The 15,125-nt window shown below is 48.7% G+C and overlaps 1 protein-coding gene across 1 annotated transcript; it reads right to left on the reverse strand.

Annotated features, from left to right (window-relative positions):
• Nucleotides 1-6,148: 6,148 nt before the first annotated feature.
• On the reverse strand, nucleotides 6,149-10,007 carry LOC119311343 (protein NUCLEAR FUSION DEFECTIVE 4-like). The gene is made up of 2 exons (XM_037586987.1): nucleotides 8,588-10,007; nucleotides 6,149-7,078 (listed from the first exon to the last, which is right to left on the reverse strand). The coding sequence occupies exons 1-2, from the start codon at nucleotides 9,772-9,774 to the stop codon at nucleotides 6,598-6,600; spliced, it is 1,668 nt and encodes a 555-aa protein (XP_037442884.1). The 5' UTR covers nucleotides 9,775-10,007; the 3' UTR covers nucleotides 6,149-6,597.
• Between the last annotated feature and the right edge of the window lie 5,118 nt (nucleotides 10,008-15,125).

Raw genomic sequence — 15,125 nt, forward strand, 5'->3', positions numbered from 1 at the left:
CCTTGTATTGTTCTTCGTGTAGTTTAGATCATTGCGAAGCGACGAGACGTAGGTAGGTAGGAGGTGTGATCTCCGTGCGCACCCCAGAGTTCGAACCTTGAGGGTCTGCCGGAACCCGAAATCCGACAGGAAGAAAAGGCGAGAGCAAAGGACACACGTGCTCGAGGTATTGAGGGAGGATCTAGTGCCAATCTGGTATAGAAGAAAAACTTCCAGTCCCACAAGTTCAAGAACAAGGGCAAGCTTGATGGTAAATCAAAGTTTGATGGGAAGAACAAGGCTGTACAACACACGAACTTCAAGAAGAAGAGTGACAATAAGAAAGGTCTTGTCATGTGTGTGGAGATCCTGATAATTGGGCTCCTAGTTGTCCTAATCGCTATGACAAGCGTCATCCTGGGAAAGGCGGCAAGACCGCTAATGTTGTCATCGGAGACATTGACATGAAGGATGTTGGGTATGGTATATTTCCCACTATTCTTTCAGTATGTCATTCTCCTGATTGGTTGATTGACACGGGTGCTAATGTGCATGTATGCGGTGATATTTCCATGTTTTCGTCTTATCAGACCGCAGGGACTTCAACCGTGCTGATGGGCAACGGTTCAAGTGCTTCTGTTCGTGGTGTTGGCACGGTTGATCTGAAGTTTACTTCGGGTTGCGGCTGAAGAACGTGCATTATGTCCCCTCCGTCAATAAAAATCTTGTTAGCGGATCTCTTCTGTGTAGAGATGGCTATAAGCTTGTCTTTGAGTCGAATAAATTTGTAATATCCAAGTATGGAACCTTTGTTGGTAAAGGCTATGAGTCAGGAGGCCTATTTCGTTTATCCTTATCAGACGTTTGCAATAAAGTTGTTAATCATATTTGCAACAATAGTGAATCAAATGTGTGGCATTCACGTCTTTGTCATGTTAACTTTGGTTGCATGTCGCGACTAGCGAAGTTGAACTTAATCCCTAGTTTCACGACTGTCAAGGGATCTAAGTGTCAAGTATGTGTGCAAGCTAAGCAACCTCGTAAGTCTTGCATGACTGCGGAGAAGAGAAATCTTGCACCACTAGAACTTATACATTCAGATCTATGTGAAATGAATGGTGTTTTGACAAAAGGTGGAAAGAAATATTTCATGACGTTAATTGACGACTCCACTAGATACTGCTGTGTGTATCTTCTGAAATCTAAGGACGAGGCTTTGAACTTTTTCAAGATCTATAAAGCTGAAGTGGAAAACCAACTTGATCGGAAAATCAAGAGGTTTGGGTCCGACCGTGGTGGAGAGTATTTTTCCAATGAATTTGATGCTTTTTGTGCAGAACATGGTATAATCCATGAGAGGATGCCTCCCTACTCACCTCAGTCAAATGGGGTGGCCGAAAGAAAGAACCGTACTCTAACTGATTTGGTTAACGCCATGTTAGACACATCGGGTCTCTCCAAGGCATGGTGGGGGGAGGCGATATTGACAACATGTCATGTCCTAAATCGAGTCCCCACAAAGAACAAAGAGATAACTCCATTCGAGGAATGGGAGAAGAAAAGGTTAAAACTCTCTTATCTGCGAACATGGGGTTGTTTGGCGAAAGTCAATGTTCCAATTCCAAAGAAGCGGAAGCTTGGACCAAAGACTGTGGATTGTGTTTTCCTGGGATATGCTTTTCATAGCATTGGCTATAGATTCTTGGTTGTAAAATCTGAGGTACCTGACATGCATGTCGGTACGATCATGGAGTCGAATGATGCGACTTTCTTTGAAGATATCTTTCCCATGAAGGATATGGCTACCTCATCTAATCAGGAGATGCCTAGTTCATCGAATCAGGAACCAGTTACAATTACTGAACCTGCCATTTCGATTGAACACTTTGAAAGTCCTGTGGAGGAGAACAATGAAGTTCCTATTAGGAGCAAGAGACAAATGACTGCAAAGTCCTTTGGTGATGATTTTCTTGTGTATCTCATAGATGACACTCCCAGTTCTATTTCAGAGGCTTATGCATCTGAAGATGCTGACTACTGGAAGGAAGCAGTTTGTAGCGAGATGGATTCCATCTTGGCGAATGAAACCTGGGAGATAACTGATCGTCCTTATGGGTGCAAACCTATAGGATGCAAATGGGTATTCAAGAAGAAGCTTAGGCCTGATGGTACTATCGAAAAGTACAAGGCTCGGCTCGTGGCTAAGGGTTATACCCAAAAGGAAGGTGAAGATTTCTTTGATACTTACTCACCTGTGGCTCGACTGACCACTATTCGAGTTCTACTTTCACTAGCTGCCTCACATGGTCTTCTCGTTCATCAAATGGATGTTAAGACTGCTTTCCTAAATGGAGAGTTGGATGAGGAAATTTATATGGAACAACTAGAATAGATGGTCAGGAAGGGAAAGTGTGCAAGTTGCTGAAGTCTTTGTATGGACTCAAGCAAGCACCCAAACAGTGGCGAGAAGTTCGAAAGAACTTTAATAGCTGCAGGCTTTGTTGTGAACGAAGCTGACAAATGTGTGTACTATCGCCATGGTGGGGCGAGGGAGTTATGCTTTGCTTGTATGTTGATGACGTACTGATTTTCGGAACAAATCTGAATGTTATTAAGGAGGCCAAGGATCTCCTATCTTGCTGTTTTGAGATGAAGGATTTAGGAGTGCATGATGTCATTCTGAACATCAAGTTGTTGAGAGACGATGATGGTGGGATTACATTGCTTCAATCCCACTATGTGGAAAAGATCTTGAGTCGCTTTGGCTAAAGTGACTGCAAGCCATCTCCAACACCATATGATGCTAGTGTGTTGCTTCGAAAGGATCGGAGAATTGCTAGAGACCAATTGAAATATTCACAGATCATTGGCTCGCTTATGTACTTAGCCAGTGCTACAAGACCTGACATCTCTTTTGCTGTTAGCAAACTAAGTCGGTTTGTCTCAAAACCAGGAGATGTGCGTTGGAAAGCTCTAGCGTTATTTGAAAGGCACTGGAAATTATGGAATTCACTACATCAGGCACCCAAAGGTGCTTGAAGGGTATAGTGACTCAAACTGGATCTCAGATGCTGATGAGATAAAGGCCACGAGAGGATATGTATTCACTCATGGAGGTGGCGCTGTTTCTTGAAAGTCTTACAAGCAGACCATCTTAACGAGGTCAACAATAGAAGCAGAACTCACAGCACTAGATACAACTATGGTCGAAGCAGATTAGCTTCGTCGGCTCTTGAATGACTTGCCGGTAGTTGAGAAACCTGTACCGGGTATCCTTATAAACTGTGATCACTAAAGTGAGCAGCTCAAAGGATAACATGAAGTCATCAAGACACGTTCAGAGAAGGTTAAAGTCTGTCAGAAAAATGAAAAAACTCCGGAGTTATTGCATTGGATTATATCCAAACGTCTAAAAATCTGGTAGATCCTTCTACTAAGGGTCTATCACGTAATGTGATAGATAATGCATCGAGGGAGATGGGTATGAGACCCACAATATGAGTTGTTCATAGTGGTAACCTATTCTTTGTGATCGAAGATCCCGTGAATTAGATGTGGAAGACAAGTTGTTGGTCAACTGGGAGAAGAGTATCCTTATTGTTAAAAATACCACTCCATGAAGATGCAATACTCTCCTAATCTGCATGGCAGGTTGATGTATATCTTAATGTGTTCTAAGTGGCTCTTTGAAGCAGAGATGTTGTCCTGCAGAACATCTTTTGAAGAACGCACCTATATGAGTCTAATTGTTAAACGTCGCAATCTATGAGAGTAGGGTTCTCTCTAGTAAACTCATGAAAGGTCTCGGAGTATGACGCATAAGCTCCACCCGTGGGGAAGACCCACGGTAGCCACATATCGGTCAAGCTTTATGTGAAGCTAGATTCGCAGAAAACTTGCAGTTCAAGGCCCAGTCCACTGTTCAAGTTGCTAACTAGTGTAGCATAGAGTTCTAGGTGGAAGTTCAACTTAACAGTCTCCACTGCAGTACCGGTATATAAAACAGTGTTTTGGAACCAAAGGCAAATTTTGTGTGCCTCTGGGATCTGGTGGGGGATTGCTGGAATTTAGTCTATTTTGGGACAGCCCAATAACTATTTCAGAAATTCCTAAATAAATCCTAGAGGCCCACTTAGCTCATTTGTGCAAGGCAAGGGATACTACTAATGTTTAGTCCCACATTGCTAGTTGAGTGGGAGTGGGACCTCCTTATAAGGGAGGTTCTTTCCCCACTTGTATGAGCATGAGAACAAGAGGGACATCCACGCGCGCTCCTCCTCCGCCGCCCGCCTCGTCACGCCACGCCTTGTCACGACGCGGGTTGCGGGTTGCGGGAATGAGCCGAGCCGATGTCTAAATATTTGCCACACACTACGGGTATACGAAAGGTCACTCGGAAGCTGAAACATTTTTTCTATCCATGGACACTGAATCCGAACGGCGCGTCTCTTCGGCTGCTGCCTGTTCGTTTCGTCTCCCGCGTTCCCTTCAGCTCCCGGTGCAGCCTCTCGCCTCCTTCTCTTGCGCCTATAAAAGGGAGGTCGCTCCTCTCAGAGAGATGCACCAGAATCTCTTCCTCCTCTCGCCACAAGTTCCTGAGCACTGCGCTGCTGCTACGTTTTTCCTCATCCCGGCTTGCAGCGTGCATCACAGGTCGGGACAGTAGGCCTCCGAAACCGCACCTTTTGAGTCCTGTACGGGAGAAGGGTGATAAGGTTTTTGGGGAGCGCTCTGCGCGACTACTGACTTCTTCGTCACGGACGCCCCGGACTCCGATGACTACTTCCCCAACGACGACTACTTCCCCGACGTCGACAACCTCCTCGACGACATGGAGGACACCGACCCCAATTCCAGTGCCTCTGCTCCTGCTGCTGTCACGTACGTGTTTCTCCCCTTTCTATTAGAGGTTCTGCTACAGTTCCTGGTTCTAGTATTTGCCCTACATATGTTAGACTCTATTTCATATATTCAACCTGCTATACTGTCTGCTCTAGATATGTTTAGTTACGGTTCATATATGAACATGTTGTTTACCTTCTCTTTGTTGAATCGCATGGCTTGTTTTATCACTGCTACACTAGTCATGCTTTATATAGTATTTATGTTAATAAAATCATTCGGAAAATTGCTCATATTTCCAACAGAGGGCACCCCTGCCCTCTCGTCCTGGATCGAAGGACGCCGACCCGTCAGGAGGCAGAACAGCTCACCCCCGAGCACGGATGGACTGGCCAACATGTTGCCGGGGAGAGGACAAGCCCTGGCCACCTCACCTCTCACAAGAACCCTGTCATTTTCTACTTTCCGATCGACATGTCTTAATCCCACTCTTAAATCCGCTGAAAGTATCTGGGAGAGAAATTTCAACAAGTGCTTTATGTGAAACGCCAATGATGTACAGTACCTTATTGGAACTAGACAGATGAAAAGATGACGATAAATAGACTTCAGAATAATATCTGAGCCCATTGTGAGCCGCTAACTCTGAAGATAATGACAGGGGTGCGCGAGATATTAACATCATGAACCACCCAAAAAATTAAGCTCTTTATCTTGTCAGCGTTCACTTGTACCAGAGTTACCAACTGCGTGTCAAATCAGCTTACACAGTTTCAGTCACAATGAGAAAACATGTTCATATCCACCAGGAGAGATATTTCTCCCTTGCGATGAAATTCAGAGTGGATAATTGGAACATGGAACAGAGGCAAAACAATCCAGCAGAAAATGGGACTCAGTTGTCTCAAACCATATGAAACCTCACAGCAAAAATCTCAGACTGAAGTGCTAATAGTGGAGGAAAAGTCAGGTTAAGCATCAAATATAACTCAATCACTTCACTTGAGAGTTGAGACCTTCATCAGGGTAATTTTCCAGATCACCACCAACCTCAGGCTGCTGCTGGTGCTTGCAAAACCAGGAAGCAGTGATTAGGCTTGTGGGAAACCATGTAGTTTCAGAAGCACACAGTCACTCCTTCCCTGGTACAACAACTGCAATGTTATCTACCTGAACTGAAGTAGCAGGATGCAGTCTGCAGAGCACTGAATTCAGCAGCTCACAAACAGCACTTCATTGGAATCAGCTATGTGATCCTGAAAGCACTTTTAAATTCCATGTACTAAGCCGAGCACAGATAATAACAGACAGACAGACAGACAGGCGAGGAAAAGAAATGCACTTGAATTGATGCGAGCTCTTATGCCGAACAGGCTACAAACACAAACACACTACTACTACCTCCGTTCGGAAATACTTGACGTGGTTCTAGTTCAAATTTGAACTATGAACTTCCCTGGCAGTACACAATCTGTCTGTTTGTTTTCAGAAAATGAAGGAGCTACCACCGGCCTCTGCACCAATCTATTGCACAGCCATAGTAGCATATACATCATCCAGTATACCAATTGAATCTATATAATATACTATCCATCTTTGCCCAAAAGAATCAAGGCATGTACTGTATGTCTGTATCCCCTTCATTGCTGATTGCTGCGCAAAACTTTACAGGACAGAGGCTGCTGCTCTTCATCAGTCTGAAAAACTGCTAGTAGGTGCTAGCTGTGCAGCCAGCTGAGTTTCTCTGAGAAGAGCGGCGGCCACCGGCCGGCCAGCTTAGCTCACCCTCTGCGCGGCGGCGGCCGACCTCTTGGCCCGCTTGGCCTGGTGGATCTTGGTGTAGACCCGCCTGGTCCTGAGGCTGAGCAGCACGTCGAGGCCGAAGCCGACGACGCAGGCGGCGGCCATGACGACGAAGACGAGGCGGTAGCAGTGCGCGCCGGAGCAGGTGTTGCCGCCGCCGGGCACCTTGGTGGCCTCCGCGTCGTAGAGGAGGCCCGCCAGGAGGCCCGAGAAGAGGAAGGAGCCCAGCGGCAGGTTGAGGATGAGGATGTTGTAGATGAGGCCGTAGTACTTGAGGCCGAACAGCTCCGACGCCGTGGGCACGGTGACCGCCAGCCGCACGCCGTAGCAGACGCCCACCACCACCGAGCCGACGAAGAGCGACCCCGGCATGCCGAACGCCATCACCACGTACCCCGCGAACATGAGCACCTGCGACGCCGCGTTCCACACCGGCCGCGGCAGCGCCCTCGTCCTGGAATTCAGTCATGTCTCACAACGTTAGGCAGTGTCAGAATTAATTAAGAGATTAGGTTGCAAAGACAGGCCCTCATTATATATATTCACTTTGGAAAGTACATAATGATGATCGAAAAGCGAGCAATAATGAGAGCAATCTGAGTTTCTGGATCTCTATATGCACATACTGATTGACAGTGATCGATGTTTCGAATATTTCTATGCATGATCGAGAAGCAAGAAAATCAGTCAGTGATCGTTGTTTGGCAAGGTTAGACAGTGCCAGAAAATGGAATGAACAGGTTACTACTCCCTCCGTCCCCAAATGTAAGACACTTTTTCATACTACTATAGTGTCAAAAAAACATCATCCTCATTTACATAATGATTGACTTGGACAGTACTACTACACCATTAGTGATCAAAAAATCACGATTGTTCATTGATACTACTAGCAATCTGAACTTGACGAGTTCTTTTCAGAATGTGACACGCTGATTAAAGATCATGCTCGCGCTCTTGTCCAACCGGGCTAACCCCCTTGCTTACATTAATAAAAACATAACGAAAATAACCAGTTCATTATACAGGTAGGTACTAACAAGTTGAGGCACGATTCATGCGAGATCTTAGTGGTGAGAAACCACCACCTACTACTGAACTGAAGTACTGAACCCATATGAAACAAACAGAATTGGCCGTAGCTATCAGGCTTAATAAAATATCTGCTTCTTTCTACCTAAAAGAGAGCGTGAAAGGGACGCGTCGCCCACCGGTAAAAGGCGCCAAAGCTGCATGCCCATACGCTGCATAAAGTTGACACTTCTATACTCGTCGCAAATTCCTCCACGAAGTTGACGCCCACTTTTCTACTGAACTTGCAACTATTTTTTACTTTTATCGGCATCACTTTGTTGAATATATCTGGGGTTAGTATAATCCGGGCGTCGGTGAATGTCTTTTTGCCAGTAATAAAAAATCAACTGCCGCTCACTTTACTCTTCTAGCTAGCCCACTTTGCCGTCTCCTTCGTGCTTAACATACCACCACCGCACCGCAGCCATTTTAGTCCAGTTCTTTTATTTAACCAAAATATGGTGATGCTTAAGAAAGAATATGCAGAAAATAATCATTCTACATCCAGTAAGATCCCAGTTCTCCCGCAGACACCACTGTGGAGATGCCCGCCGGCCCCATTCATCTCAGACATCTTGTGTACTTCTCACACGACCAAGGCCGCACATTTATCTCATCTGAAAGCAACAGCCACGAAATCTCTGCGCCGTCCATGCGTTTATACTACTTATTCCAGTTTATTTGATTTTCGGCCAAGAACGTTCACGTGCGATTGTGTGGTGGGGTTCGATTCAATTCTGAGCAAGCTAGATATAGATTGATACGGCCCCAGATCCGTACCGTACCACGGACGGAGGTCGTACCCCGTAGCGGGAAGGGAATTAATGGCGGCGAGCAATCATGGCGAGTGAAGGAGGAGGAGACTGGTTTAGTAGTAGGAGTAACGTACTTGATGAAGTGCTCGGAGATGGTGCCGGAGGCGAGGCGGCCGAAGAAGCCCCAGATGCTGGTCATGGAGACGAAGAGGGACACGTCGGTGTAGCCCATGGCCACGCCCATCTGCCCCAGGTTGTTCATCACCGCCAGCCCCGTGCCCACGCCCATCAGGAACGACGAGAAGAGCACCCAGAAATCCAGCGAGGACAGCGCCTCCGCGATCGTGTGCTCCTCCCCGAGCCGCGGCCCGCGACCCTCCTCCGCCTCCCCGTTGCCCTGCAGCTGCGTCGCCGCCGCCTCCGAAGCGGCCGCCTCCTTGGAGTCGAGCAGCAGGGGGGCGGCCGCGGCCTCGGCGTCCGCGTTGGCCGCCTTGCGGGACTTCATCCATGACGTCCAGCCCACGTACGCGGGCACGGCGGCGGGGGCGGCGAGAAGCACCATCAGCACGGCGACGAAGACGGTGGATACGAGCCCCCCGCCACCGCCGACGCCCGTGAGGTCGGCCGCCAGGAGGTAGAGCGCGATGGCGACCGCGAGCGTGCTGATGGCCGCGAACCCGCGCGCGTCAGCCTCGTCCCCGCCCGAATCGGCGCTGGCCACGCGGCCCTCGCGGAGGAACACCATGGCGACGGCGCAGACGGCGGCGGGCACGACGGCGAGCATGACGAGGAAGGAGGCCGGGTCGTCGGCGAAGAGCGCGGAGCAGACGTCGGTGAAGATGGCGGTGCTGAGCCCGACGTAGCCCTTGAGGACCCCGGAGACGGGGCCCCTGCTGCCGCGGAAGTTGCGGATGCAGGTGACGAGCACGGCGGTGTTCATCCAGGTGGTGGAGTTGCCGCCGAGGCAGAGGCAGACGCACATCTGCCAGTAGGGCAGCGGCGCGATTGTTTTCGACACGACGAGCCACTGCGCGCCGTAGCCGAGGAAGCCCTCGAGGGAGCCGATGGCGAGGAGGAGCCAGGTGGGGAGGCGGTCGGAGGCGAGCCCCGCGAGCAGGCCGAAGGCCTTGCCGACGTCCTTGGCGACGGAGAGGCCGTTGAGCTGCAGCTGGGTGAGGCCCATGAGCGTCTTGATGGAGTCGGAGTAGTTGGAGAAGGTGTAGTTGTTGCCCGAGATGCACTGCACCCACACCGCCGCCACCAGCCCCAGCCACCGCCCCCACGCCGTCCCCGCCATCGCGTCCAGCGCCGTCGACACCATCGCCGCCGGCCAAACGGGTCTCGAGCCTACTACCTACTACGGGCTCCTTCTACACTGTTTGCTTTGGCCGCGTCTGCCTGCCTCGGAGTGGGCGGGAGGCGGTATGGGAGGGAGGGCGGGAGCGGGGGCGGTGGAGGCGCGTTGCTTTCCGCGCGTGTCGCGTCGGTCAGTGGGACGGGGCGTGGGTGGGGGGTTTTCGCCTGAGAGGTCACGCTAAGATGAGATTGGGGGGTTTTAGCGAGGAAGATGGCGGTTGATTTTATAGGGAGGCAGGGGGAGACACGGGTCGGAAGTTTTCCTCGGGCTCTTGGGGAGCAGGCAGGACATTGCCGCATTGACGGCGGTGATTCTGTGGATTTTGTTTGGCCCTTTCCGGACGAGAGGCGGCGGTAATTTTGGAGCGAATTGACAGTGAATCGCGGCGACTATTGGCACGGAATCATCACGGCGAGACTGTGATTTTCCCTTGTTACTTTTTTTGACGGGATTTTCCCCTTGTTGATTAATTTTGTGATGATGACGTGAACGCTACGTACTGCCGTTTTCTTCCAACCTAATCAGCTGTTTCATCAGTTTTTCTGTTTGCGGATTGTCGGTTGTCGTTGTATTTGGCGGGGTGGGGGTGACGTGTGCGCAATCTCTAGCGTACGTACGTACATGAATAATGGAGTGAGGTTGGGGCGAAAATGGTTGGATGTTGGTCACAGGGTTGAGAAAGATGGCAAATATACTCGATCCTTATCGGGAATAACTTGGGTTTGACCATATTACTATACCGAGACCGGTTCCTATGTATGTTTAGGGCCATTGCACATCATGCACATTTGTGTCTAATAAGTATCATGGTTGATGAATGCATTTATGTAACAAGTACTTGGAGTAGCTATATCTAAATATACCAGGTGACAGATGTGGTAAGCAATACAAATTCAAAAAAAAAAGGTATCTAAATGATATTGCCAACGACGGTGGTTTTATGGCTTAGAGTTTAGGGTATAACCTCCTTTTTTTTCATTTGTCCGCGTTCCATTCGGAATTCTAATCTCCTAGTCACCCTCAGAAAACAAATATAGTCGCCTAGCTATCCCAGGGCCTCGGCGATATGGCATTATTTGGACCTTGCGTCCTCTCTACTGCCGGTAAAAGGATCTAGTCGGCTGTACGTAGAGAGGTCCCCACGCTCTTTGAAGATTTTGGTTGCTATAAACGAGTAACAACTTTAGAAATCGGTTTGATTTAAATTATGTAACTTTTAGGATAATCATATTTGACTTTACTAATTTGGACTCACCGATAAAGTTGTTGTAGTATTCTGAATGTTGTATCTTCCTATGCGGCATGATTCTTCAAACTATTTCACCTTAAAGTAGTATATTGACGTAGACCTCCACCCCGCCCCTCACCCATCATGCGGGCTAATTGTTGATTTCTTATGGCGGAAAATATGTGAAATCTATAGCAAAATGATCCAATAATGTCTCATTTTCTATGTATGTGGGAGAAAAACTTTATGCTCTTGCGTCGTCTTTTACATGTAGCCATGTATGGCAAGGAGATCCAGACGAAGCGAGGCTGAAACTCTACGCGAGAGAGATCTTCGATCATGTAAAACCATGGCCCATGAAAGATCTGAATGTTTTGACACGGTTAGAAAATGTATCGACCATACCCCAAAAACTAAATTCAAATTCGATACAAAACTCATGCAACAGAAAAAGACAACTCAGACTGAATGTAGTTTTCACAATATTTGAAGAAATTTATAAAATGAAATTTGTCGTTTCTCTCTCTCTCTCTAGCTCAGGAAGAAAATTGGTCGTAGTTTTTGTCATTGGTAAGGCACGAAAGCAGGCGACCGAGCTAGCACCGGTTGCACCAGCGTACGCTAACTGTGCGTAGCATGCGAGTATACAAGGCATCTGATCCAGATGATAAAATAAGATTTTCGATGGATCGATCGACAGCACTTTCTCAACGTGCATGGCACGTAGCTATATTCACGTTGCAAATAATACATTATCTCTGTGAGTCTGTCCCTCGGAACTCACTCATATAACATGCATGCTTGCTTTTTCCGGTTCGGTGCAAATCATAGTCGCTTTTGCCAGCAGAAACTTGCTTTCTTTTTTGGGTCTAAAAGCTGATGAAACTTGCTCGGATCGTAGACTGATGAAACTTGTCAAAAGAACTGATGAAACTTTGCTTTCTTTCTTTTAAAAAAAAAAACAGATGAAACTTGTTCGGATCGTAGACTTGGAGCGTTCGTAGTACATGTATATACCAGCATTAATAATACGCACGAAGCGTGTGAAACTTGTAGTAGCTTGCAAGCAAGCATCGATGGTCTGTATCTCCATCCCCGGCTCATATCATCGATCTCCTTCGCGTCGCTTGTTCATCAATGCACATATCTCTACGGCCGGCCCGCCCGATCGAACTTCGGAACGGAAACTCACACGCGTGGAGTACTGTACTAGTACTGCTGCACTGCAGCACGAAACTGGTTGCTTTCTCCTCCGCTTCAGATTATAATATCCCAAAGGCACGAAACTTGTTCTAATTGAGGAGCATGGCTCCCAATTTCATTAAATAGGTCAAGGTCGTGGTGTTCATTTTAATTTATAGTTTTGGCTCCTTTTCCTTTTGCAAGTACTCTTTTTAGCCAAAAACGGAAAAATGGGTACTCCGAAGGAAGCAGACCACTTTGCCACTGGATGTTGGCCGGGAGGAAATTAATTCAATAATTGCATCTCCGTTGAGGGAAAGCAGCTGCATCGCTAATTAACTACTTCTAGATTAAAAGCTACTCCATCTGTTTCATAATCTAGTGTTTAAACCCTCTTATATTATGGCACGGAGGGAGTACTAGTGGTGCTGAAGAATACTCATTCCACACAGTTACTCTAGATGGATGCTGAGAAACGAAGCGAACCAGTCTCTTGCAAGTGCTATCGACCTGGCTAGCAGGAGCACCGTGGCATATAGATACTGCAGGTAGGTGCGTCGTGCCGACCACCGCCGACGGTGCAAAAGGTGCCGGTGCCGATCATGGCCCGGTCGGCGCATGTGTAGGTCACCCTCGCCTTCCGCTTTCGCACGTTTTGCTTTTGATGAGTTTTCATGCGCTGACGCGGACGGAACCGCGTGAAGCACGCCTCTCCAGGCGGCAACAGTGCCAGGTCTGTCTCAGGCCTGCACTGCCGGTCTCGGTGTGCCGGACTGTGCCGCACGGCCGTGCCCAGGTCCAACGGCGGAGAAGAGAAGCCAACTTGGCCACTTCCACCACATGAATCCAGCACAGGCCAGTTTGTCAAACACTATGGCCCTTAATCCGTTTGACCTTGCCCAAGCCAGACCCATGGGCATGGGACGTCCACGTTACCGCGACGTCCATGCGCGGTTTTCGATCTCGACGAGAACGTACGCGGCTGCACGCACACGGCAATCCCGCGGCCGCCGCCACGAATGATTGGACGGCGAGACGAACGTGCGTGATGCAGCCTCCAGATGCAAACCGAGGCCTCAGTTCGTTCCCATGCACCTCTGCTCTTGTTTTAGTATCCTCCCTCTGTTCATGAATAAGAGACGTGGTTTTAGTTCAAATTATATACTCCAGAGCGACCGATGGTTCGCAGGAATCTTTAGCTGGCTGGGAGTAGCTCTTGCCCGGATAGGCCCAAATTTTAGAGATAGCGACCTATCCTCCGGTCAAATCAGGCGTACAAATACAACGGCTCACAGCGAAAGTCTCCCGAGTTTTGAACTCCACAGACAGACAGGGTGCTAGTACCGGGTAGTGCAACTCCTGAGCTGAGGGGGACGGGCCGGAAGACGTCCGGACAAACAAACAAACAAACAAACAAACGCAGACTAGACCTCGCGGAGGCCGACCGCGACGATTTGGCTCACCGGGCTTCCGTGTAAGAAGAAGAGCGGCCTTTGGGTGCTCCGGAAGCCGGCACGGACCAAGGGAGGCAAGTCACCGTCCTCCCCGATCACAAAGCTAGCTTCCAACCGCCGTGGATCAGACTGACGATGGCTGTGGAAGCGGAGAGCCCAGCCAAAGATTTCAATGATGTATACGCGCTCGATCTCCTGGTGAGTTTCCACGTCCAGTCACACATTTCGTATATGCCGATGTTAAATGTAATGGCAACATACGCATGCACATCACACGCCCATTCCATTCGAGCGCACATTCTGGCTGGTCGCAATTCAGAATTGACATGAGAAAACGAGTAAATCGTAAAACTCATGTACGCACGGTCAGAGCATACCACGATATGTATGAGACGTATCTGCCGAGTGAAGTTTTTTTTGGATAAGACTTTGTGAGTAGGCGACAAAAACAGCTCTTGAGCACTCCAATGGTCCGTCGCGTTCTACATAATTAATTGGTTGACAAAGCTCTTGCGTTGTGAGTACTGCTACTACGAGTATTATAGTACGCGATCGATGGCCGCCGGACAAGAACTGGAAAATACATGTGATCACGAAGGAGCAACGTACTGTGCCAATCATCCAGCTGTATATTCCTAATCGAGCGATCAAGAGAATCTATTAGCCGCACGCAACTCTGCTTGATTATTGGCCTGAGCCGTAAGCCAGCTGGGAATATAAGTTGACGGCTAGAAGGGCTCGGCGCTACACATGCGCTTCATCATCAGGGGTGGGGCGAGGCCTGACCCTAGGGTGCCATGCTGACATGTAGCGCATGTTAGTCCGACGCTACACAGTATATTGGCGCGCTACGTAAACGGGCCAGCTGGGTGAAAAATTATCATCCACGGTTCATTTTTTGAATTGATTGCGTCTGGAGGTTAGTTTTGCCGCACTGTCCCATTGATTGCTGGCAGGCCGGTGGTGCCGATATGTACGGCGCACATGCAAGCGCCGTATCTTACCAGGCCGATCAGGACGTCTACGGCCCTGGTCTGATAAGCCGTCTGGGTTCTCGAAATGGTGCCACTCAAACAAAGTTGGCACGCCTCTATAACCTGTGTGCACTTTCTGTACTTCAATCTGCTTTCGACGACGATTGCTGTCCTGATTTGTGCTATTTTCCCTCTTCCTCATCAACCAATCCGTGGTCGATGCGTACGTGTGGTGCTGTGGAGTGTGGAACATGCATGTGTCCTCCCGTGATAAGGGAATTCCAGTTTCTCTTGTGCTACTCTACGAGCACCCCCTCCTGCTTCCGGCCATTGTTTTGGTATTCCCTGTCTCTGCTAAATTGGAGTGGTAGTAATAGCAACATTACGTGAAGAAAACTATTATTCCCCCTCCCTCCCTCCCCCGCCGCCACCCGCGAGGCGCCGGGGAGGGCTCCAGATCCCCGCCGCCGCACCCCC

This window comes from Triticum dicoccoides, chromosome 5B (assembly GCF_002162155.2).
Source record: "Triticum dicoccoides isolate Atlit2015 ecotype Zavitan chromosome 5B, WEW_v2.0, whole genome shotgun sequence".
Taxonomy (NCBI): Eukaryota; Viridiplantae; Streptophyta; class Magnoliopsida; order Poales; family Poaceae; genus Triticum; species Triticum dicoccoides.